The 24929-nt window shown below is 47.7% G+C and overlaps 1 protein-coding gene across 1 annotated transcript in view; it reads left to right on the forward strand.

The window, feature by feature from the left end:
* The window catches only part of FBXO46 (F-box protein 46), a 47999-nt gene extending 36937 nt beyond the window's left edge, over positions 1–11062 (forward strand). The window contains exon 2 of the mRNA XM_069644714.1: positions 8753–11062. Coding sequence (XP_069500815.1) covers positions 8846–10837 — 1992 coding nt within the window. The 5' untranslated portion in view covers positions 8753–8845 and the 3' untranslated portion in view covers positions 10838–11062. The remainder of the gene's footprint in view (positions 1–8752) is intronic.
* Positions 11063–24929: the final 13867 nt, after the last annotated feature.

The raw sequence follows: 24929 nt of genomic DNA on the forward strand, positions 1-24929 counted from the left end.
TATCTTGTCCCTAATCGATTCTCCCATTACTGGGTCCTGGAGGATATCCTGTGGTAGTCTCCAGCGCCACAGCCCTCCTCCTTTTTCTGGGGTTGTTAACTCAAGCCAAAGTGGGGCGTGGTCGGACAGGGATATTGACCCTGTTTCTATATCTTGAATTTTCCCCATAAGGCCCACCGACACCCAAAAATAGTCTATTCTTGACATCATGTTGTAGACGTGTGAGAAATAAGTGTAGCCTCTCTGCTGGCCCTTTTGCTGTCTCCAAACATCGCAGAGTGCGAGTTGGTCCATTTTTTGTTTGAGTCGTTTGGAGGGGGCGCCCTGTATGGAGGGGCCCGCTGTGCTCCTGTCTATTTGTGGCTGCCATGCGAGGTTTAGGTCTTCCCCCCCCCCCCCCCCCCCAAGATCACCTCTCCCTTCGCGAAGCCCTCTATCTTCTCCAGAGTCTCTCGAATGAATCCGTCTTGTCTCGTGTTTGGTGCATAGATTCTGGCCAGAGTTAGATGGGACCCGTCCAGGTGGACATTGACCATTGCTAGTCTCCCTTCTTTATCCGTGTGCCTGTCCGTCAGAATGACCTTTGCTCCTTCTTTGATAGCTATGAGGACTCCTGCTTTTTTGTCCATGGCATTCGATTGTGCCCATATCCGATATCCCCTGATGCGTATTTTCTGCTTGTCCTGTGCTTTGATGTGAGTTTCTTGTAGCAGGAGGATGTTTGCCTTTTCTCTCTTGAGCAGGGCCTCCACTTTCTTTCTCTTTATCGGGGAGTTCAGGCCTCGTACGTTGTATGTTAGGATTCTAAGTTTCCCCATTTCGTACTGTCTGATTGGGAGAATTCCATTTCCTTAGGATGTGAGAACTTTGCATCTTCCGGTATCTTTCCCTCCCCCCCTCCTCTCCATCCCCCCCAACTTCCAACTTTTGAACGTATAACTTCCCGAGGAGGGCCCGGGTGCCTATGGTTGCTAGGGCGTTGCGCCTATCGCTCCCGGCCCTCAAAGTACTCGGTAACAGTTTCGCGGGGGGTCCTAAACCCCGCATGACCTCAGACTTTCCTGAGTTTCGATCCCAAGGGGCCCCCTCTTGGGCCGCCATTTAGTGTTTACCGTGGGCTGATGTTGGGTCGTATGATTACCCTTTTTACTTCTTTCTTTTCCGTATCTCTTCCCATCCTCTCGGCCTTTTCTGGAGACCGCCTCTTGTTCTGTCGTGAGCTTCCGCCGTTTCCTCTGTTTGTATGTCCATAATTTGCCGTCCTTCATCTCATGTTGTCACTCTTCGTTGTTTGCCTTCCCAGCTGAACAGTAGGCCGAAAGGGAATGTCCATTTGTATCTTATTTCCTTTGACACCAGTACCTTGATTAGCGGTGCCATATCTCTCATTTTTTGTAGTGTGATCGAGGCCAAATCTTGGTACAGTTGAATGTCCGTCCCGTTCATCTTGATGTGGTCTAATTGTCGCGCCTTCCTTAAAATATGTTCTTTTTGTGGGTACGATGAAAGGGCTACTAGAACATCTCTAGGTCTTTCTCCGGGCGCCCCTGTTCTTCTTGGGCCCACTCTGTGTATTCTGTCGATTCCTATGGTGTCTGTTTCCTGTGCTTCCAGAATGTCTCTGAAGACTTCCAGGACTGCATTCTTGAGGTCCTTGTCGAGTACTGCCTCCGTGATGTTCTTGATCCGGATATTAGATCTGCGTGAACGGTTTTCTAAGTCCTCGCATTGGATCTCTAGGTTGTGGGTTAGGCGTGCTAGGTGTTCCTGGGTCTCACTGTTTTGGGTTGTCTCTTCTAGGTTTTGGATGATTTTCTCCACCGTGTCGGTTCTCTCTTCCAGTTGGGCAATGTCTCGCTTCACTTCTTGGACCACCTGTTTCATTTCGTTTCTCATTGTGGTGAACTGGTCCTGGACCGTGGTCATGAATCTCTCCTGTAGCTCCGCGAACCATGAGTGCATGTCTTCCCTTGAAGGGAGCGTTGGGGTTGCGTTGGTGTGGTTGCGGTCCTCTGGGGAGTCTTCCCGGGGTCTCCCCCTGGTATGGATCTGGGATTCAGCCGACCACATTTGGACCAGGTTTGCCTCTTGTTTAGAGGACTGCGAATTTGGGGGTACCGTGTTCCCCTTCCCCTTTGTTTTCGACATGTCTTCCTTGGTGAATCTTCTTCTCCTGCGGGTATGGGGAGTGGCGGTGTGCTTTGGGGAGGCCCCGGGGGGTGTGTCTTGCTTGCGTTCCTCACTGGTTTCCCCTCTGATAAGTGGGGTTGTTGGTGGGGTTGAGGGTTTTCCCGCGTGAGGTGGGTGCCCTCGATTGGGCTTCGTCTGTGGCCCAGCCTGGTTTGTCCTTGTACCCCTCCCCTTCTCTCCTCTGCCCTGGAGATGGGCTTGTATGATGTTAGGCGGGTGGCCCCCCTATTCTATTAGCGTTGTGGGGGGGGGGGCGCTCACCTTGTGCGCCTCCGGGCGACCGATATCGAGTTTCGTGGTGCCGGGCCTTTTCTTCGTATTCAGTGCGGGCCGCGCGGTGTTTTGCCGCCGCCCGCCTCCTCCCCGGGGGTGGGGGGGGCGTATGGGTTCCGAGGGAGTGGGGACCTTCCCTCTCCCTCATGCGCTCTGCCCGGATGCCGCGGCGTGAGCTGGGTGCTGCTACGGCCGCCTGTGTCTTCCTGGTGGTTCCCCTCTTCCGCGGGAACCCGCGATCGGCCCCGGAGGGGGAGGGGCGGCCGCCCCGCTCGTCCTTCGTGCGCCGCGTCTGGCTATCCCCCGCTGATGCGAGGTCGATTCCCGCTGCAGAGTGCTGCCCTGCACTTTCCGGGTAGGTTTCGTGATTATTTCCATGATTTCGAGTGCTTTTTAGTCAATTCTGCGGCGGCCCGGGCGGAGAGTGACCTATGTGCGTCTCCCCCGTCCCGGCGGCCATCTTGCTTCCCGGAAATCCTTATATTTAAGGTGTCTTTGGCTTGTGCAGCGCTGCCTCTAGACATGACTATCCTTTCTGAAACTATCCTTTGGTGTACCCCTGTTGGATAGCTAGGGACAGCTGTAGTCCTGAGGCTGAGTGTAGCCAGGTTTCTGTAACTGCCTGAAAGTCAAGGTCAGGCGTCTGCGATGTCTAACGCATGCCCAGTGATGGATCTGGCGTTGAGTGCCCCTTTTTAGTGTGGTTGCATTCATGCTGTCTGGTGCATTGCTGCAGGTCACTTTATGGGGATTGTGAACATTAGGAGTGTGTGGGAGAGGTGGTGAAGTCTAGTACATTTGTCAGGGGGCAGGACAGCTGGTGAAGGATCCTTGGTGTGGGTGTGTAGTTTGGTTAGTGGGATGGTAGGGAAGGGTGCGATTTTAATGAGGAAATGTGTGGGGCAGGGTGTAGGATGGTGGCGTGTGCAGTGTAGGCGGGCTAGACCCTTTCCTATTGGACATACATACATACATGCCTGCATGCCTGCAGTGCAAGGCAGATCCATGGTGGGGCTGACGAAATTTCTTCAGGTGGTGATTGGTTGCTAGTAGCAAAATTATGAGAGTGGGCAGCATAAGGGTAGCTGGCATAGCGCTCTGTTTGGGGTTGATGGCAGCAAACCATGCTTCTACAAGCAACGATGGCCAGGCATTGGATGCACCTTGTGCATTACGGAGCTTGTAATATTTTATTTAGCATTTGTTCTTTTTTCGTCTTCGTTTTATCAGGCCCCTTGCCTGAAAGTGGCAGCATATCCCAACTACTGGGGTAGCGATTTACTATGCAAATGGCCAATAGACTGTTGCTGCAATGCATGTGTTTGATTACTGTAGCACGCTCTTATCCCAACGGCCTTCTGCTCTTATCCCAACGGCCTTCTGTTGGTCAGGCTTCCTCTCTCAAACTGCATGACCCTGCCTGATATGCTGCCACAGAGGCTCACCGGTCGCGGTAGTGTATTCCAGTTGTAAATCGACTGTTTAAATTTGCCTGCCGCGGTATGCAGCAAATATTCAGGAGCCCTTTCTTAACTTGGTGTGGAAGCTGGTTAGAAGCCTGGTTTAGTCTGTGCAGCAATTCTTGGCAGAAATGCAGAGACTGCGAGGGCAATAGTGTTGCCGGGCTTTTTTTTTTTATGTCAAACGCCTTTGTGGGCATGGCCTTTTCTGCTATGCTTGTGCATTGCATGAGTAGCCAGACTTACTGGTTACACCCTGCACTTCGTTTGTGTATTGAATCATCGCCGCGCAATGATGGTATGGAAACTCAAACAAAACTTAATTGGTGCCAGCTCAATCTCAGATCACGTGGGAGGGTGGATGATCAACAGAGCCCAGTTTACAGAGCTGCTACCAACACAACGCCTGCACCAAATTCTGCTCGGAGTGAATCGGCATGCTGATGGCTCGGACTTTTTCTTGGGTAATTTCGGCTCTTTACAATCTGAAATGCACTTCATGCCAGTGGTAATGTGCTACCTCAGACTGATGATCAGGATCTTGAATGACCTACATGGGTCCCATGTGCCAGCAGGAGTGTAACCCACAAACCAGAGGGCCCTATTGGCACACTGTGGTAATCACATAGCACCCTCATATGACCGTGTGAAGTTTTCTGAGCCTGCTTTATGTTTGGCCTGCTAAGTAGGTTGTGTTTTTCCTAGTTAGGCGTAACATTGAAATATTTTGCGAGTAGGGGTCCTTACCACTGTTGTAACTACTTTGGGCCGGTAACCAAGATTTCCCCTGCACCCCGCTGGGCTGACTGGCACTTTATTTTATTATTTTTGTTACGTTTACCTTTCCAGTAGTGGGTCTACATTTTACCACAAGTTAATGGTTGGGGACTGGCATCATTGGTGGTGCATTCTGTGGTTTATAAAAGCTAAGGGTGCGTTTTTGTTTTTCCTAGACTAGCCTCTTCTAGCTCTATCTCGTAACAGTGAGGTCTGATTTGGGTGTTCATTGAGTAGGGGACATGCTATGTAGCAGCATTCACTCCCTGAGTTGAGCAACAGTGAGGAAAATGGGGATGGGGGTTCAACTTTCTCTTCTTGGAACAAAAGAACATCCTTCTCCAGACAACACCTCACCTAGCACCCTGGCCCACACCTTCTGAATGCCTTATTGGAACACCCCCATTCCTCGAGCCTCTTCCCCAAAATCGAGACTCTTGCGCACACTGCTGTTCAGTTACTCCTGGACAAAAAGCTCAAGCAACATTCGAGCTTCTTCCCGTGCCACCTGGTCCTCTTAAACGGGCCATTCCACCTTCCTAAAGCAAACCATTTACTTGGTCCCTTGTAGATCTCCTGCCCAAGCCGTCCTCTTGGATAGCCTGAACAAATGAGACCCTGCATGCCAGGCCTCACGTTACACAAAGGCTGAGGCAAGTTATCCCGGTGAGCTTCCAGGTCTCCAAGTAGGCCTGGGAGAAGGTGGTGTATGCCTCTGTTACACAACTTTAGGGAAATATGGCCCTATAGCTGAGCGGGTGAACTGGTGTGGCTTAGCAAGGGAGGGGGAGTGTATGGTGGGCTATTAAATGTTATGATCAACTCCAAGTTTTGGTACTAGTTTCATGGCATGTGGCTGGTATTAAATCCAGATTGGGTAGTTCAGACAGAGACCATGCTACTTTTCAGAGGGCTGACCTTCTCCAATTACAGGAGACCTGGGCGGTGGAGGATGTATCTGTTGGGTTTGTGGCCAATTGCGTGGCAGCACAGAAAACCTAGGCAGTGCTGCCATGGAGGTCTGTGTATTTTAACCAATACCTTTCCCTTGGAGCACTATTGCCCTTTTCTGCAGGTGAGAATTCGTAGGGTGTGCTGGAATGATGTTCTGGTTAACTTTTAAACCGCCCCCAGGCACAGTTTGTCAAGGGGTGTCTCTCTGTATTAGCCTGCATGATGGGAGGGTTGAGCTACTGCAAATGCCCTATTTCTCATCCTGGGGGAGGGGGACTTCAATGACAAGCTGGGTGGTGGTCCAGGAATTGCCTTGTTTTGACTTTGCAAGGAAACTGACCTCCATTATGAGGGATGACAGAATGTGTGTGCAAGGGCTCAGGTTATAGAAGGCCCTCTATGGGTGCTGTGCTCTGCCAATGGCTGCTCCCCAGAGGATATCCCGGGCATTGTCCTCTTTTTGTCAGCCTCTGTGTCCCAGTAAAATGTTGTTTGATGGGTGATATATGTAGTGATAATTTCCCTGCTAGTCTTGAGGTCAAATAGCACGGTAAGCTTCACCCAGAGGTGTCCCTTGATGGCCAAAGGCGTAGATTAAAATGGCTGATAGAGGGATATTGGTATAAATAACTGGTGGGAGCTTTTTCTTTTCTGGTTGTTAGATCAGAGTACCATGCTGTGTGACCACTTTTGTTCAATCTCATTTACCACGAAGGGTGAAGCCAGCTGCACCCAGGTCTATTCTAGGAATAAGTCTATTCTGTTCAACCTTGAAGAATCCCTTGTCCACGAAGAGGAACATTGTTACTGCCCGTGCCACCTATAAGCGGGACATTGACTTGAGAAACTTAATTGGCAAGTCATGGGAGCAGTGAGTCAAGTCTTCTGCCACGAATGATGCTCTTTTGGAACATAGTAAATAATGGGCCATTTTAAGTGGTACTCATGTTAAGGTTCCAGACCAGGCCTGGGTATCCCATTACTTCGCCTGTTGCACTGGCATCTGGGTGCAGTTACCTACTATAGCTTTAGGCGGAATATTCTCACATGGCTGCGCTTTAACGACCCCCCCAAGATTAACCATGCCTCCACTCACAGCAACAGACCCCACGCTATCTGACTGTATATATGTATATTCTTTACTGATTTGTCGCTGTAATATATTGTGCCTTACCCTGTAACTAAAATTTTGTATTCATGGTTTTTCTGCTCTGTTGCGCTCAGTTACCTTTTGGCACGCCATACAAAATCAAACAAGTCGTTAATTATTCCCCTTTCATGGGCTCGCTGGACCTAAAATGTTATAATGGCAAAGCTACTTCTGTTGCTTATGGCATGGATTTGGACGGGTGGCGGGTGGGGGAGATTGTGTGTGGTAAGATTGTGCCCATCCAAGTGGTAGAGAACACCTTTTCAAAAGAACATTGGGGCTGCTCCAACCGGCCCCAAACTTTGCGGTGCACCAGGAATTGGGCTTCATGTTTCTTGGTAATTTTATTACAGCGCAGCATGCCAGTTTGGGGGGAGGGTGCAGTAAAGCTGTTGAGACTCCCGAGCTAATAGGATATCTGGTGCCCAGGACTCGCATTTGTAGACGCCCCCCCCCCCCCGCACTTGCTTAGGCATGTAATGTCACATTGGTGGAACTGGATGCAGCCCAATGTTGCCATATGACAGATGCCATGCCTGCCAAGATTTTTAAGTCTGTGAAAGCTAGGGTACTCAGCATCTCCTGAATAAAAGGGGAGTGTCATGAGGCCTTCTTATAGGGAGCACATTATTATTGCGTGCCCCCTGTCTTCAGATGTATTTGCGGTGGACCTAGAATCTTTCTCGGTGCATTATTGCCAGGGCACGTTTTATTGTATTCACTTGAGAGCAGTGGTGGTGGCCTGGTCTAATGGGAATGAGAACCAATCGTGTATCTATTGTGATGCGCCTAAAGAAGACTTCGCACAATTTGGCTTTTTCACCCATTCGAGAGCACCCGCTTAAACCAGGCCTGCAGGGCCAGGAATGCCATTATGAGCCTGTTCTGTTACCTGCGATGGACAGATTTCAGTTTGTGTGAGCTGGGCTCTACTGTCATTTTTAAAGAATGCATCATCTGAGAATGGTTTGCAATGGACTCATTTTTGGTTTTGATTGAAATGTTTGACTGCTGGTTTTATGGGTATGTTTTTATATTACTATGCTATTCAATACATTACACGGGCCCGTCAGATACCGCAGCATCTTTGTGATCATCCAACTGCATTTGCAGAAGAAGCAGCATGCAGTAATCTTTAACATCAAGAGAACCCCCACACAGTAGTTTCTATTAGTGCCCAAATATGTAGGTGTAGACAGTACTCTAAAAGTGGCTACTAGATAAGCACATTGTAGTGATATAGCGGTACTTTGTCCCAAGCACTAAGGTAGTTCTTGTCTGCTTATGTTTTTCCCCCTCCAGTAGTATGAAGCAATTCCTATAGTTTAGATGAGCATTTCACATAAGTTGGCCATTGTGCTGGAGGATACTGCTTGGTTAGTGTTTTTTTTGAGTCGCAGCCAAACTCTAGGCCTTCATATATATTTTAGTATGGGAAGCACCCTAGAGCGATGTACTATGGTAATGGGGGCAGGACTGGTGGTTTGACGGGAGGGTGGGCTTGGGGTTTACCAGATTTGTCACCTTTCAGGAACAACCAGCTGCTGCCCAAACAGCTCACAATGCTGGAGTAGGGCTGGACACGGTTGACCTGAAATATTAGCCGTTTAGTTGGCAGAGCTGGGTGCATTGAAATTTAATTGGTGGGGAATGAGTTTGTAGGATTATGGGTGTCTGAGATGAGGTGGGGCTGTTGACTAATAGCCTCGTGGGAGCCCAAAGCTTGATTAGAAGGAATTGCCAGAAAATGCCCAACACCACCACCTATTCCAGTACTTCTATCCACACACCAACTCGGTATGTCTCTTCAACCATTTATAGACACAACCTGAGCTAACTGCCATCTGACCCTCAATCATTCTGCTTTTGCTGTGGTTATAGTCCATGTACAAATTGCAATATATAATTGTGTCGTTGGTCATTCATTTCTCTTTGCTTCTCTTTTCAGGTACATCACTCGGGAAGAGCTCAAAGCGCCACACCGAGTCATGAGTTGAGAAACCCATCTAGCTGGCCTGACTTCTGATAATATGAGCCAGTGATGGATCAAAACAACTTGTCTCACATCCAGCTGTGGTGCCCTAGACCTTTTGGCACCTATTCTCAGAACAAGCAATACATCGAGAAGGAGAACAAAGTCAAGAAGCTGTTTGTCAGCAAGTTCAAGGTGGAAGAATCTGAGGAAGGCGGGTACTGTGAAAACACCCCTCCAGACGCTCCTCCACCTGCCCCTCCACCCCCTCCCCCAAACTCTAACCAGGCGGAGGATGCCCGGGTGCTGCTAGACACTTGGTATGTCATAAAGCCTGGCAACACCAAAGAAAAGGTTGCATTCTTTGTGGCTCACCAGTGTAGTGGTGGAGGACGAGCAAGTGCTGTGAAGGTGAAGGGCAACTGGGGCACTGACAATTCCAAAGCCAAGCGGAGGAGGCGATCGTATGACCCTAACAAAAGCAGGGCTTCCCAATTGAACGTGAAGGAAGACAGCAAGGCTGAGGATGTATGTCTATGTGCAAAACAACCCCAGAGCTCCTTATCCCCCGAGTCCAGTAGTCAGGTCGATGATGCAGACCTGCTGTCTGTGGCAGAAATGGTGGCCCTGGTGGAGCAAAGGACTGCTTTGGCTCTTCAGAACTATTCCAGGCCCTATCCAGTGGGACCTCAAACCAGCGTACCAGGGTCTGACCCAATGGTGGTTGTCTCGAACCATGAGCAAGAGGAGGAGATCAGAACCTCTGACTCTAACCGGGTGGCAGAGGCTGTTGCACACTTTGAATCGCAGCAGCAGCGTGAAAGAAATGGCATGCATCAGAATTCAGTGTGCAAGGAATCTGGGCTGAGCACATCGGAGTGCGTGGCCAACTCCCAACACAGTCCTGGAGAGGTGAGAATTGCTTTTCGCATCTCCAGCAGGGAGGCTAGAGCTTCCTCGGAAGGTAGTTCTAGCAGTAGGCCCAACTGTGTGTTTATGGGATGTGGAGGGTCTAGCAATGGCACGCGGTCAAAGGATAAAATCACATGTGACTTGTACCAGTTGGTCAGCCCCTCTTGTGACACCCTTCCCAACAATGTGGAATATCTGCTGGCCAACGCAGGGCAAAAAGCGGATGGCTGTGGGAGCAGTACTAGTGAGTCTTCAAGTATGGAGATGGCTGGGGAAGGGAAGGCAGCAACAGGAAAAACGGAAATTGGGTCTGAATGCCGGTCTGTAGAGAAACTGGGTGCTATGAGTCGGGATTGCATGGCTGGCTTCCATGTGGATGTTGTGGTCACTGGCGTGGTGGATCAGTGTGTGTTCTTTGGTAAAGACAGCACAAAAAACATGAAAGAAGAGACTGTGTGTCTAACAGTGGGTGCACCTTCACAGGAATCCCAATGTGCCACCTGTAATGACCCACCACCTGGGCAACTCTTCTTCCTCCAGGCCCCAAGACTGGAGGATGGGAAGGATGTGGACAACTCCCTTCTGGACTCTCAGAACAACAACGGTCCAGGCTGTGAACGCATGGGTGGAAATTCCAGCTGTGGCACTGAGCAGGATGCATCGGATGCTTCTCTCTGCCGACTTTACCGCCATGTCTCCCATGACTTCCTAGAAATCCGCTTCAAGATCCAGCGGCTTCTGGAGCCACGACAGTACATGCTTTTGCTACCTGACCACATCATGGTGAACATTTTCAGTTACCTTCCAACCCAGTCCTTGGCCGCCTTAAAGTGTACATGTCACTACTTCAAATGCATTATCGAGGCCTACAGTATACAGGCCACGGACTCCAAGTGGAACCGTGACCCCCTCTACCGGGAGGACCCTTGTAAGCAGTGTAAGAAAGTCTATGAAAGAGGGGATGTGTCACTGTGCCGGTGGCACCCTAAACCTTATCACCACGACTTGCCTTATGGACGGTCCTACTGGATGTGCTGCCGGCAGACGGACAAAGACACACCTGGCTGCCGGGTGGGCCTTCATGACAACAATTGGGTGCAGCCGTGTGATATGCTAAGGGACAGAGCAAGGAGGGAAGATGGGAGGTGAGGGGGCGGGGGGGCTGAAGAGCTGGCAAGACCCTCAGCTTGTGCATTAGTACTTGTGCGAGAGTGTGTGCGTGCAAGAGCAGCTACCCCCCAAAGGGGAGGATTCAGCTCTGTTTGTGTTGCATAGTGGTTTGATGCTGTTCTAAAGTAATACAGTTTCTTTGAATGCAAAAATAGAAATATTGCATATGTTCCATGTTTAATAAAAGCAAATTTAAAAAAAGAATTCATCCAGTAATGAGGATTCACCTCCTGAACATCCCCATGCATCTGCTGTTTACAGTGCAAAACCTCCTAGACTGTTCATGTGTGGCATATAGGCTAATTGGGCAATGTTACCTCTGTCCCTGCCCGGATAAGGCTTCTTTTAATACAATTGGAACATGAAGTTTGACCAAGTGAACTTAAATGACCCCGTTTGGCGGCGAACCGTATGCATTTAGCTTGTTTTAAGATACCGTTTCTTTCTTTGGATTCTCAAGTTTCCAAGCACAAGAACAGATGTATGTAGATTGCACGGGTGCCAAGCCATGGAAAAGTTGTGCACGAAAGAGCTAAACTAACACGCATCTGCACTAGGTCACACTTTTTACTGGTGATTTGGGAAATGCTAAATACCGCCAGTATTTCAAACCGATTGTTTGGTCAAAACAGAGGTTGCACTGATGGCAATCCACGGAAAAGCAAGACCTATGCAGTAATTGGCTCATGACAAACCATAAAACCAGTAGAAAACTTAAGTCCCCTGCCAACATCTGCTACCAAAACACACAAGGACAGGCTTTTTAAAAGAACGTAGCTCTTCTGTCTGTCGCTCTTCAAACTAGACTTGTAGAAAAACATGAAAGGACTTTGGGTACTCTTAATCTGCAGAAATAATGTCGGCCACTTAGTTGTCGCCCATGATGTCGTTCACTAAGCACCTGACCTCTCTGCCATACTGTGTACCACCTACATTCCTCCTTTATGTGCAGGTGTTCTGAAAGTGCCTCTAATGTATGTTTTGAGTCTAGTGTACACAACCCCGCTCGCTAACATTGCTACAAACCAACAGGTTTTGCAGGAAGCAAACCTTCACCACTGACACCCTTTTGTCCCTCACTTCTGCAATCTTTCAGTCCCAAAGCCTTCATTTCAAATGTTTTTGCCAATGTTCTCAGGATTTGACCACTCACTAATAAAAGTAAAAATATTTCATGGCTAAATAAGGAATTTATAATTCCTATTCTGATTTTTACACTAGCAATTATTTGATCACTCAGCACAGTCAATTTCTTATTTGAAAGATGGTGTACAAGATTGGCAAGTAGCCACCGCAGGTTGCAATCTTCGCTCATATTCCCCAAACAACCTATGGTGTGTTAAAAATCAGATGTTTTGGCGTTACCTGAAACCTCATGTAACAGTTAGACTTTGTCCCTCTTTACAAGCGCCTAGGTTGACTAGCTGCCATAAAACTATGCCTCAATTCTAGAATCCGCAACTTCATGCAAAGGCGCATCCATGGCAGCATGTGTGTATGGGTTTGTGTGTTGGTAGCAACAAGTAATTTTACGATTTAGCTTTTGAGCAACCGATGGGGGAAACTGGGAGGATGATGCATAGACTGAGATTTAGAATTCCATCAACGGCTTTGCAGAATGCTCAGAGGCCAACGGGGTTCGTGCATGCACGCTGATATAATTTTGGTACAGCTACAGCTGTGTATGTAACAGGCTCTTCAAGAGAAGCCATGCAGTCGGCTAGCCTTCAAAGCCCCTGGCGACACCACTGCAGCTACTGGCCAACTTGCTGGGAGTCTGCTTGCAATAATGATGTGTTGCGCGTTCAAGACTAGCTTTCTTCATGAGGACATGCTAGGACTTCTTGAAGAGGGTCCATTGCCTGTTGAATTACAATGTGGCTCTAGATGCAGAACCCAGGTTTAGCAGGATAATGTTTTAGGAGTGCAGGGGCCTGTTGGGTGGGCAATAAACATTTAGCTCCACCTGAGGAAAAATATCTACAAGGATATAATTGGGTGGTGGTTGTACATCAGGATTGTTATCACTTTTCTTTTTGTAAATGTATTTTTTATTAGCATTTGTCAGTCATATAGCATTTAAACTTAACCACACAAAGCTATCGCCTTAGTTTAATCACACTGACTGCAAATCCCAAGTTTTGATTATTCCTCCCCCATCTTCAGCCTATGTGAAGTCTCTGCTTGGACAGATCTGAATTCAAGTAACGTGCCTTTGTGTGAGGCCCCGAACGGAATGTACAGTTCATACTACCAGTGCCCTCTAACGCGGGGCATAGTGTAATGTCAGGCCGGGTTGGTCGCACAAGTAACTTGTTATATTGTCTTCATTTATTCTGAATTTATTGTGAAACTCCAGCCATTCTGCCTCCACCGGTGCTGCACTTCCATGGAGCGCTGCCGTGGTCTTTCCATAAGATAAATGTCCTTAGCTGTCACGGTCCTCTCCTGTACTGAGGGGAAGATTGCCCTTTTCCAGTGTCTGGCCCGGCAGGCTATTGCCGCCAGCAACAGAGTGCACCAGTGGTGGTGGCATGCCCAATGATCCTCAATACGCTCTAGGCCGAAGAGGACCAGAAAGGGGTCCATCGTGTAGGATTTCCCCCCCCCCCCCCCCTTGCATCCTTGATCCAGCCCAAGACTTCGGACCAGTACACCTGAACTCTGGGGCACGCCCCCAACCACATGTGCCAATAGTTGGCTCTGTTTCCACATCCGTGCCAGCAGTGGGGGTCCACTGCGGGGAACATCCGAGAGCGATACTAGGTCATATTGCCACCGGTGGAATAATTTTATTGCATGCAATTTGTACTGACAGGAAATCATGTTTTAAAGGCCCTTTTACACATCCTACTTCCCAGCTGTGAGCCCAGATACCTTTCCCATTTTGCGCGGAGACTACTGGTTGCCCCCTCCCTGGATTCCTATAAGGCCCTATAAAGGAGGGAGATGAGGCCTCTCGTGTATGCATGCCCATCTAGGAACTTCTCAACTGGGATGAGATCCCTCTGAACATGTGGTTTTCCTTTTTCAGACATAGTATCGGACGGAGCGCCTATGCCCAATTTCTCTTCCAGCTTCTATATGGTTATGAAGCGGCCCTTCTGTATCAACTGCCCACCCTATGAAGACCAGCCTCAAACCAGGACTGGTACTGACCAACCTCTAGTATCGCATCCCTGACCAGTGGGGCCCAGATATTACTTGTGGGTGAGGGGCACGTGGTCACCCCTGCTTTGTTGCCATCGCTTCCCACATGGTTCCCAGCATCGGGTGTTGGTTTTTGAGATAAACCCACTGTTTGTCTGTGTCCTCTTGTAAGTGGGGTGTTGGTGTCCTGAGCTGTGCCGCCCTATAGTACATCTGCACTCGTAAAGACATTTGGGTCCTGATGAAGGCCTACACCATTAGAGCTCACCTAGCTCCACACAAAATGGCCGAAACGCTGTCGTGTTGACATGTATTATGTTGTTCAACTCTTGATTGTGCCCACACTCTATTGGCCCCCTACCTGTCTGATTCCACTGAATTCCCTAAGCTTCCTTCCCAAGGAACCTATAGAGAATGAACAAACTGTACAAGTAGATGTCTCAAATATTGACTACTTGATCATTCGTACTTGGGTACTACACTTTGTATGTCCTCAAATGTGAATGTAGTATTTTACTACACCACTGCACTTCAAAAGAAAACCCTTTTGTGCAGAATAACAGTTTCATGAGAATTCTGTGACCACCCACGCAAGGGGTTACCCACTCGGGGTGTAGCAGTGGTTACTCTTCAGCAGAGATCGACCTGACCTTGCTCATTCGTTTGATATTATTGTACTGACCTGGGCAGAGCAAGGCAGTAACCAGATACCCTTCCGAATACCACCCCACCCTTTTTTCCTTTGGGAGGGTCAGAGTTTCATACCCCACTCTGTGTTTCTTCCCCTGCCATATACATTTTGTGATGTACTGCCTGGCTTCTCGTAAAAGGTTGTCTGGGGCCTGGAGCATCTGGAACACAATGTACCCTTGGGAGAAAGTACATTTTAATCATGTTGAGCCTTCCCATCCATGACCAGTGCCCTCTGTCCCAAACCTCCATCTCAGAGAATAAACTGCGAACAGCGGGGGATATTTAGCCTGGTCCAGGTCCATGTCTGGTCTAACAATGTTGATCCCAAGGTATTTCACTCACTCTGTCTTATTGGAAGACCCAAGGGTTCTAGTGCCTCACATTTCCTAAATTGGTCAAGGGAGTAAGGGGAAAAACTTTTTTTTATTTTTTTAAAACCCTGACGACCTCCCAAACTCTTCATTTACCTTCATGGCTGCCGGAATGGACTGGGTGGGGTGCTTCAAGTGGAGCATAACTTCATCTGCTTATAGCCCAAGATTAAATGCTCTATACCCAACCCTAATACCCTTCACGTGGGTGGACGCCCTCAAGTTTTCTGCTAGTATCTCCATCGTTGGGGTGAACAGCAGGGGCGACAGGGCACCCCTGTCTCGTCCCTCGCTGCAGGGGAAAGTACCGGGACAGACGACCATCGACTGTAACCCTGGCTACGGGGCGCTCGTAGAATGCTTTAATTGCCCGCAAGATCCCTTCGCCAAAACCGAATTTCCGAGTCCCTTAGTAGCAGATCATTACAACACCACAGTGATTCTCTCGCCTACCAATCCTCACCAGGTCATGGTCCGACCAACTAACTGGGCAGTCCTCGAAGGCATCTACCCTGCTGATATACTGTTGTTCCAGGAAGATATCATCTATTCTGGTTTTGGAGCCGTGGACCGCTGAATGAAACGTTTACCCCCTTGTTGTCGGGTGCCCTTCCCTCCCAACATCAATCCGTCCCTTGTCCCATATATAATCCGTGGAACCTCCCCTACTTCCTGAGGGTCTGGGCCTGCCACTGTGGTCCATTTCCCTGTCCGCCCACATATTGAAATCACCCCCCCCCCAGGAAGAGGGGGACCCTCTACCTTGCCAAGGACCCCCTATCCCCCAATGGTCTCCTTTAGGAACTGCATCTGGCCTATGTTTGGGCAGTATATAGAGGCTACAGTTATCCTGGTGTTAGCAAGGTGCCCCGAAAACCACCAACACCCCATCTGCTCGTTGCCATGTTGTTGGTTCAGAGAGTCTGATCCTTTTATGAAATAATCCCCACTCCCATTGTCTTAACCGGCCCTGATGCCCAGAAAGTTTGGCCGATGTGGGCACTGGGACCCATCTTTCTTCCCCGAGCCACTATGGGATAGGAAGCCTTCATTTTATCTCCTTCAAAGATAAAACTGCCCACTCCAGCATGTCTATCTTCTCCCTGTATTTTAGGAAGTGTACCACTATGAGCCTTGGTCCTTGACCCCCCCCCCCCCCCCTCTCCACACACTTCCACCTCTGTAGGCTTGCTCGAGTTGCACTTGCTTGCCCCCCTCCAGGGTGAACAATTGGTTTACGAGGCCCTGCATCGTCCGTCCGACCTCCGTCGCGGTTTCTCCTCTGTTCTTTCACCCCTAGGATTCGCAGGTTATTACGCCACTCCCGGTTTTCCAGGTCCTCCAGTTTTAACATGTTCTCCTTTCTTAGCCCAAGATCAGTGAGGCAGACTTTTTCATGTCGAGGAAATCGACCTGTAGGTGGTTGTGTTCCATGCTTTCCACTTTTTTTTACTCCAGCGTGTCCACCCTGCCCTTGCGGTTACATATTGAGGCCTGGATATCAGTTCTGATCGCCTTGATCTTCTGTAGGATGTCCTTAAGATCGTTTTTGGTGAGTGCTTGTTCTGGGGTGGGAGGGGACCCTCCCCTGATGCCATCATGCCTGTTTCAGTGGGGGAGGCTTCCTCAATGTTCTGTTGCGCTCTACGGAAGATTCCCTGTGTGGGCGCCCCACCTGTCCTTTCCAGGGTAGCCTCTGTGCCTCCCTTGAGGAGGGGGCTATGGGTACAGCGGTTTGGTGCACTGCGTTTGGCAGAGGACCGCATATTTGCGGTGCTCCGCTGTGGTATCCGGGCTTACTGCGTGTGTATCTGCCTGTCAGGGGTGACATTGTTGTGGGTGAGCCCCTGCGGTGTATGTTTCTCTCAGGATCTGTGGAGGATTGGCGGGGTGCTTGCCTGGGTGGTGCCTCCCTCCCCTGCCAGTTTGCCACCCACGGGGCTCCTTTCTGGGATTCGTTGACCCCCCTCCCCCTGCAATGGCACGTGTTTCTTGTCAGCGGGGTTTTGTATTCTGGTGTTGGCTTCTAGGATCCGTGGTCCCACCGGACTGCCTTCTGGTGCAATATCCTCCCACGGGTGGCTTGGGTTGGGGGTACTCTTACTCTGCCCCCATGTCACCAGATTCTTCAGTCGGTGGGGTGGCTTGCCATTCTCCGTGGGGGGGGGGCCCAGGCGGTGGGCCTCTTCAGTAGCAGGGCCCACTGGTGGCTCATGACTGGTTCTCTAGGGTCTGGATGGGCCGAGTGCCCTCCGTGCACCCCTCCCCTCATGGGCTCTTGGCCGGGTTTTCTTGATTGATTTATAGAGCGCTTTACACCAAGGCGCTGTTTGGCTGCTCTGTCCTGGTTTATGACTCGGGGTCCCCACCCTCCCCCCTCGGTGCACACCTCTTGCGCCCAGTGTTGGTGCGGGGAGAGTGGGCCGCAATGTGCCCTTAAGGGCCCACGGGTCCGAGATTTGTGTGTCCCGCTCCGTGTGGGCTGAGCGGCGTATCTTTTTGGCTGTGTTTTATGGGGTGCTACCTCCAGAAGGTCCCACTAACTCTCCTCAGGGATAATTCGTCTTGGGCCCTCCCCCTGCCGTGGGCCAGGTGTGATGGCTCACTGTCTTGGTCTCCGTCGGCTGGTCCGGGCGCCGGCCCCTCTTCACTGTGGTCTAACGTTGGTGCCAGTACTCATGTGGAATTCCAGAGAGGCCATGGTGCGGCCAGGTGTTGGCCACGCTCGCCCGGCAGCCGCTCTTGAGTGTTTGGCCAGTGTCCCTCTTCAGTTGTGGCTCGGTGGGGGACGGGCTGGATTTCCAGATCTCCTTCACACCTCTGACAATTGTCCCCAAGTTGCCTCCACCGCTGATGTGCTCTGCAGGCGGGGGTAGGGGGAGCCCGGATCCTCTCCTGAGTTCACTTCCCTGTCTGCTCTTCCCTCGTTGTGGGGGCTCCTCTGCTCTGCAGGACCTCCAGGCAGCCTCCGACTCCCTGGGCTCGTCTGACCACGCCGTCGGCTGAAGTTTAAGCACTGCCTTGCGCACAGCGCAGGCTCCGTGGCGTCCTCATCACACCGGGTCACCTCGCCTGATGTGCCTCCCACCTTGCCTGATGTGCCGTCCCAGTCCAGTCAGCGGGGAGTTGGGGGCACTGTGTGCTGATCTTCAGGGTCCCTGGCGGTGGAAGCCACTGGTTTTCAACACATCTATGTGCTAGTGGCATGTTGAGGTGAAGGTGGTTGTTGTACGTTTTCCATTCTGGTACTTTGTGAGTTTCGGTAATGGATTGTGGGTTGTGAGATAAGTGATGCAGATTGTGATATAACTACGTTTCCCAGATTGGTTACACGTTTTGGGTCGCAGTAACCAATCGGGCATTTAAAAAGAATGTGAGAGAACTATTGATCTGAAGAGGTGACCAGTATTTGGTATTTTTCAAATATGTAGCTCTAAATTGTATGCGGTTAAGGCTGTGTGAAGAAATAAATGACACATGCCCCTCTGCCCCCCTGAAATAAAATACTTTTCTCCCAATACGACATGCCCCCTCCCACTGGGACTTTGCAAATATTTATTTTTGGTTTGCCCGACCGGGTTATGTAAAGGGAATATTAGATTTATAATAGAGTCGAACCGGAAAGTATCTAGAGATGCATAATCATGGGCTGATAATGCACAACCATAAGTTTATAATATTTAGGATGATCATAATAGGATACAATTACAAGCTACTAAACAGCCACTTACACACGGTGGTGCTTGCAACTTTTGAGTCTGTCCTGAATTGAATACATCCACTTAATGCCTGAGTACCTAGTCCTAGTAATCTTAATTTCCTTGTGCCATGAAAACCCAGATTGAAGTTCTCTTGCATTAGTCGTGTAGATTCCGCAGCAGTTAAATTTGAATCACATTGCCTGATAAATGGGGTTTTCAAGGATGTCGGAAAGGAATGGATCAATGTGTCTGCCCAAGTGGCTACAGTTTAGGGATGGGTGCCCTTTTTGTAGCTTTTAATATGGCTGCGTTATGATGGGTTTGAAAACTGGTGAATTTTACACCAACATTCTAGTAATCCTTTGATTTTTTTTTTCCTGCCCTGCTTCGCATCTGTATTGTGGTGGCTTGCCCCCACACCCTCGCTTTAATTTGTTTTGGGGGATGGGAGTGAGATTGGGCATATACACCAAAATAAATCCTATTGGTGTTTACCCTTTCCCACCACAAAGGGTACAGTGATTGTCCGGGGAGGGGGGGAGGCTTTGCACTAATCTTTTCCAGTAGATTGGGTTTAAGCTTACTAGTTTCTTTAGAGGAGGGGACAAAGATGTCCTTTTTATTAGTACGATGTTTGTATTGAATTTGTAACCAGCTTGCAATAATTCATTGTTACAGTGAGTATTGGACCATGTCTTTCTGAAACCTTTCGACATATGCTACCAACATCTTCCAAGTGAATTCCTCTAACTTGAGGATTAGCTGATCAATGCAAGTAAATATTTTGGGGGGGTGGTGGTGGTGGGGGGGTTATGAATATGGTTGATGGACAACCTTTTTCGAGTCCCCTGTGATTAGTTTGAGAATGCCATTAATGAACATGTTATCCTTTAATTCAGACTATAGAATGGTAACTGACAATATAAGCCCATCACTTAAGCCATGCAAACTCCAACGGAGGACCAAATGGCCCTTTCTGCAAGAAGGGAGTGTTGGGGAGATTTCCTTCCCTGTGTTCAGGGTCCTTGTTTCTTCCTAAGTTAACGCAAGAGATGGCCTTCAGCTCACATGGATCTCCAAGTGGTGGTCTTGGCAGAGCAGCCCATGCCTAATACAGAGGAAGTGGAATGGGGTTGTTCACTGGTATAGTTCACTTTTCATTTGATACCAAATTAGAGACTATCCACACATTATTGAAGGATTTCCTTGTACAACTAAAGGACAAGTAAAATGGATCACAATGTAGCAAATCCCTTTTAAAGTAACAGTGGTGCAAACGTGCCTTAAAGAGCAATGCCCACTGTTCCATTGAACAATATTAGTAGAAGGGATGCAGAACAATGACCACCAGCAGTGCCGGAGGGTCAGGAGAACACTTCCTGGAGCTCGTGCTGTAGGATATGCTTTGCTGTTTCCAGGGTCAGTTGCTGTGCATGTTTAGTGACTGCACACAGATTCATTTGGCAGTGGGGGGGGGGGGGGTGTGTCTGGCAGATGACCATTTAGCAAATTGGGAATACAATTTAGAAGCTGGACCATTTGGTTCAGTAACTTTACTTCCTAATGGTCTTTGAAAATGTCTTTCAATGTCGCTCCACTTTCCACAAAACATGTGTCATAGATCTTGGAATTTCTGTAATTACTTAATTTAAAAAAAAATCTTTGTTACAACTGAATAAAATACAATTACAATATCACTGAGCAAATACAGTTCTCCAATTCCTGAAAAATACAAATTGTTAAATAAATTTGACCTTTCAATCAAACTCTTATTAAACCCATCCACCAATGTAGTAATGATGCTGACACCTAAAACAAAGTGCAATAATACTTCTCCTACTTCATTCATTATATGCTAAAATTAATGATGTGCTGTATTATTTATCCTCTTAAAAATCTGTAATCCTTAAAATATTGATATTAGATCAGAGGAATAAGTTTGGACAAGATACAACGTTACTGGTAAACTCACTGATCCATTGCCAATTCAACCTTACTTCCTTTGTCGTTCCTGGGTTAAAATGAACCTTAAAAACAAGAGCGATATTTAGGGCATAGAAATGTTATCAAGTATAAAGGAGTGTAATTCATAGACTTCATTTCAAATTGGAATTGCATGCCTCTCATGTTGTCCTAATAAAACCATAATTTCTGTTTTTGCATGATCGGGGACGGACAAAAGCAAGTCCATTGAAATATCTGCCACAGACAGTATTTCTAAAGCATTTGTTTTCCATGATTGTAGTGACCGCTCTATCTGATCTAGAAGCAAGTAAGCAATCGAAGGGAGTATTGTTTTTTGTCTCTTGCTGGCTTGGAATACATTTTCTAAATAGTGCCACAAAGTTCTCCACTTAAGCATATCTAACAATCCCTCCAAATTGTATGATTACAATCGGCAAGCTTGCTGGGAGGGTCAAGTCACTCTTACAAAACAAGCCTTCTAGTCTGTTCCTGTCCGGGGCAGCAGCTGCAAGTTTCGTCTCTGCCCGCTATATGAAATTGGTACCACCTTCTGCTTGTAATGTGTGATAATGAAGGACCATATGTGAATCATAGGGTCCTGTGCAGCGGTGGTCTCAGCTTTCGTTCTGATCCACTCTATATGGCCCTTTTTGATTATTGTCCATACTAACTCCCAAATATGTTTCTTTCGCTATAAATAATGGTTTTAACCAATTTGAGATTCCCTCTTCAGAGTTAGAATAAGCAAGTTTGACTTGTCAACATACATTGTTAATTCATTCTCGTTTGCACAATACTCTCTGGCTGTTGCCTCTGCAAACGTACGGTAGTGTGATGTAGAAGGACCCAATTGTCTGCATAAAGAAGCCATGTTGTGCAAACTTCTAATTTCGGTGGATAAGAAGTCTCCTTAATCAACTGGTCCCCAATATCAATGATGCATTAAAGGGCATGGGCAAAAAATGCACCCCTGCTTCAAGCCTCTATGTAAAAATTGTTTCCGCTAAAAGCCCCTGCCGATTAAGCCTCATTTGCATAGATGTCTGCAAATACAATTTACAATTTGTAAGGGTAACCTCACTCCACCTTTTGAAATAATATACCTCTAGCTAGACCATCAAACGCAAGTTTGAAGTCAATAAAAGCCAAACAAACTAGCTGGCCTGAATGAATTGCCCCCTACACCCGCTTTTGTTCTTTTTCTTAAAGCGAATAAATCACAGTGCCTGTTCCCAGGGCAACGCCCAAATGATAAATATCAAAACGTTCAGGCACCCTCATCCAGGCCATTGGGTCCCAGAGTATTAGGTGAGCAAATATTTTGCCGGGCATGTCTAAAAGGGCTATTGGCTGATCATTTGGCAGTGCTTTTCTGTCACCTTTCTTGTATATTGTATTTTGTTCTCCCACGATTCTGGTATTTGTGCCATCCCCAAGGAGTGTACAAATTTGCAAATTAAGATGCCCATATTTGCTCTTGTATAGGATTTGCCTGCAAGTGCAGCTGTAAATCTCCATTACCAAATCTAAATGACTGACTTTGGGCATTGTTCCGTAACTCTCACCCGGAGCATTTTTTTTTCCATGTCTTGTTAGGACAACCAGGATCTATGAGCAGTTTCTATATCTTAACTTTAACGTCTTTGCAAATCTAGACGAGATGTCCAAATGTAGTAATGCTCTACTTTATATAAAAAAAATTTATAGTTTTCTTATGCTGGACCCCAATGTCAAAAACATGTTTGTGCCTTAACAATGGTCGAGTCCCTGGGACGTTATTCTGCAAAATAAACTGAATGCAGAGACTCCTAATCTTGGAGTTGCAACTGATGGCTACTCAAGCCTCCCTTCATACCCTATCATTTTTCTAAGGAGGGTTCACGCCATTAAAACGATTAAAACAGTTGCTACCCTTAGTCACCTCGACATTAAAGTAGTAATAACTTCTTGACCTTGGGGCCCTTTACTAACATGCATGCCATGGATGGGTTCGCAGAATAACCGAGTCCAAAAAACGACCCAACTGAGGAAGATGGCAAAGTAATGTTTTATTATCAATTATCTAAAACTGAGTTGCAACGGACGTTGGCTCAATTTCTCTCAGCAATCCTTTCACAAAACATAGACTTTTCTAAAAAATGTCAGAGGTGATGTCATACTATGTGCCAAATAATTGTGATGGGATTAAGGGGAACATCTAAGTATACATCACATAGGAACTGGGATTGGCTGCCCACTGTCAGGTGGACAATATATGCCTACTTCCAAAACCTATCCTCTGTAAAATCATTAAGTACATGGTTTTCAATTGTTCTTCCACTGTAAGGTCCTTCATTATATGGACCTCTACAATTGGTTGGCAAGCTCGTGCCATGTGTGAACATTTGGTTCACTTAGCAGCATGTAAGCCCAGACCCAGGTGCAAGGAGGTGGGCCCGACTCTCTCCCCACCCAATTAGCCCAACATCTCGCCTTCTGCCATGAAGATTGTCTTTGAACTTGGCCTTGCAAAGTACCCTTGTCTCTGGGAATACATGGAGTGCAGGCACTCGCTATCGTTGTTCTAGGACTTTTCATCCTTGGCTCGTGTGACAGGAGACCATGATATCGGTCAATTTTACAGGTTTTCCATGTCTTAACTGAAAAGGCACTCTTGGTGACCTTAACAAGCGCTGATGCATCCTTTGCACGTTCACTCCTTTAAAGAATAGATGGCTGACCTTGGCTTCTCCAGTTTTGATACCAGGCCAGACAGTCTCACCATGCAGCTCCACGATTTCAGCTGCTTCTTGCTGTGACACAATTCTCCCCCTTCTTCACGGGTCCTGCTTTACTAAAATTCATGATGCCACTGTCCAGCTTCTATACAGTGGCAGCTTTGCCTGCATTCCATTCACTACATATAGCCGGCTTCTATGATTTAGTCTAACTTGCGTTTCAGCATCTCTACAATTATTGAATGGTTTATTCTCTGCAGCACTTTGTGCATGTGTAGCTTAGTATTTAAATGTTCACTTGACTCTTTACTACGTCATCAGGGATGTTGCAGATGTTTCTTGATGTTGCTAGCTTCTCTTTGATATTCCCTCAGGCAGTACCTCCCTCAGATTGTTGTCTCTTCGGGGATACATTTAGTAGGGGTGTCTCAACGGGTATCTTCTTTTGAAACTGCTGATCTCCCCTATAGAAGGCAGTGATTTCCTGCGGAGGCATGCAACTACTCCTCTAAATTGTCCCCACCTCCTCAATAGTTTTCTGGTATTTTCTCTTGGAGTGTTTCTTTGGTGTCCATATCGTCATCACCAGATGCCACTTGGCGTTTGCATCGCAGGCTTGAATATAGTCGTAAATAGTGTGGCAGTCTTACTGAACAACCTGTGTTTGTCAGGAATGGGAGTCATATGCTGATATTGATTTGGCTGAGAAATAAAGTGATCTTATTTTTCTCAAATGGGCATCCACTTTTGCTTTGTGGAATCACTAATGCTGGAACATGGATGAGCAAAGAACATGCTCTGCCCCAATCCTTGGGCAACCTTAGATATGCTCTAGATCCACAAGCCCAATATTGGTCTGAGGACGGATGGCCCTTCTCCTATACTTGGAATGTCAATTTGTAGTTTTGCTTCATTTCCCACATGATTCTTTGTGTCTTCGGAAACATACTGTCACATTAGCCAACAGGATTACAACCACTGGGCCTGATTCTTCTACCCATGTCAATAGTTTATCGTATTTAGCCCATGACCTCAAACACCCATCATTCAGCCTTTCCGTTTTCTGTCTTAAGCAGGTGAGCCGCACAGGACATCTTTCCTTCTTCCCTTCTTGGACTTCACTCGTCCATAGAACAAAATGAGTTTGTTGCCAACATCCCAGTGATCCTCATCCTACCCTGCAGCAGGATACACAAGCACCTTGCTCTTCCATCCAGGTTCCTTTTTCCGTTTAAATTCTAGATGTAGCCATCATGGTATGGAAATAACCATTTCAATCTCCATCGCAAAGTTGCCCAGCTTCCTTGGAATTATCCTTGAGTTGTAAATGTTGCAAGATGACTGATGCACCTTGCATTGTGCTCTGGAACCTCTCTGACAATAGTTTGTACTGTGTTCATGGCATAGGAGATGAGCAAGCAGACGTAGCAACCCTCATGCTTTCTCTCCTACTTTCTCGTACTGGTAGCACATG

Source organism: Ambystoma mexicanum, chromosome 2p (genome assembly GCF_040938575.1).
Source record: "Ambystoma mexicanum isolate Mex_15411 chromosome 2p, UKY_AmexF1_1, whole genome shotgun sequence".
NCBI classification, from domain to species: Eukaryota; Metazoa; Chordata; class Amphibia; order Caudata; family Ambystomatidae; genus Ambystoma; species Ambystoma mexicanum.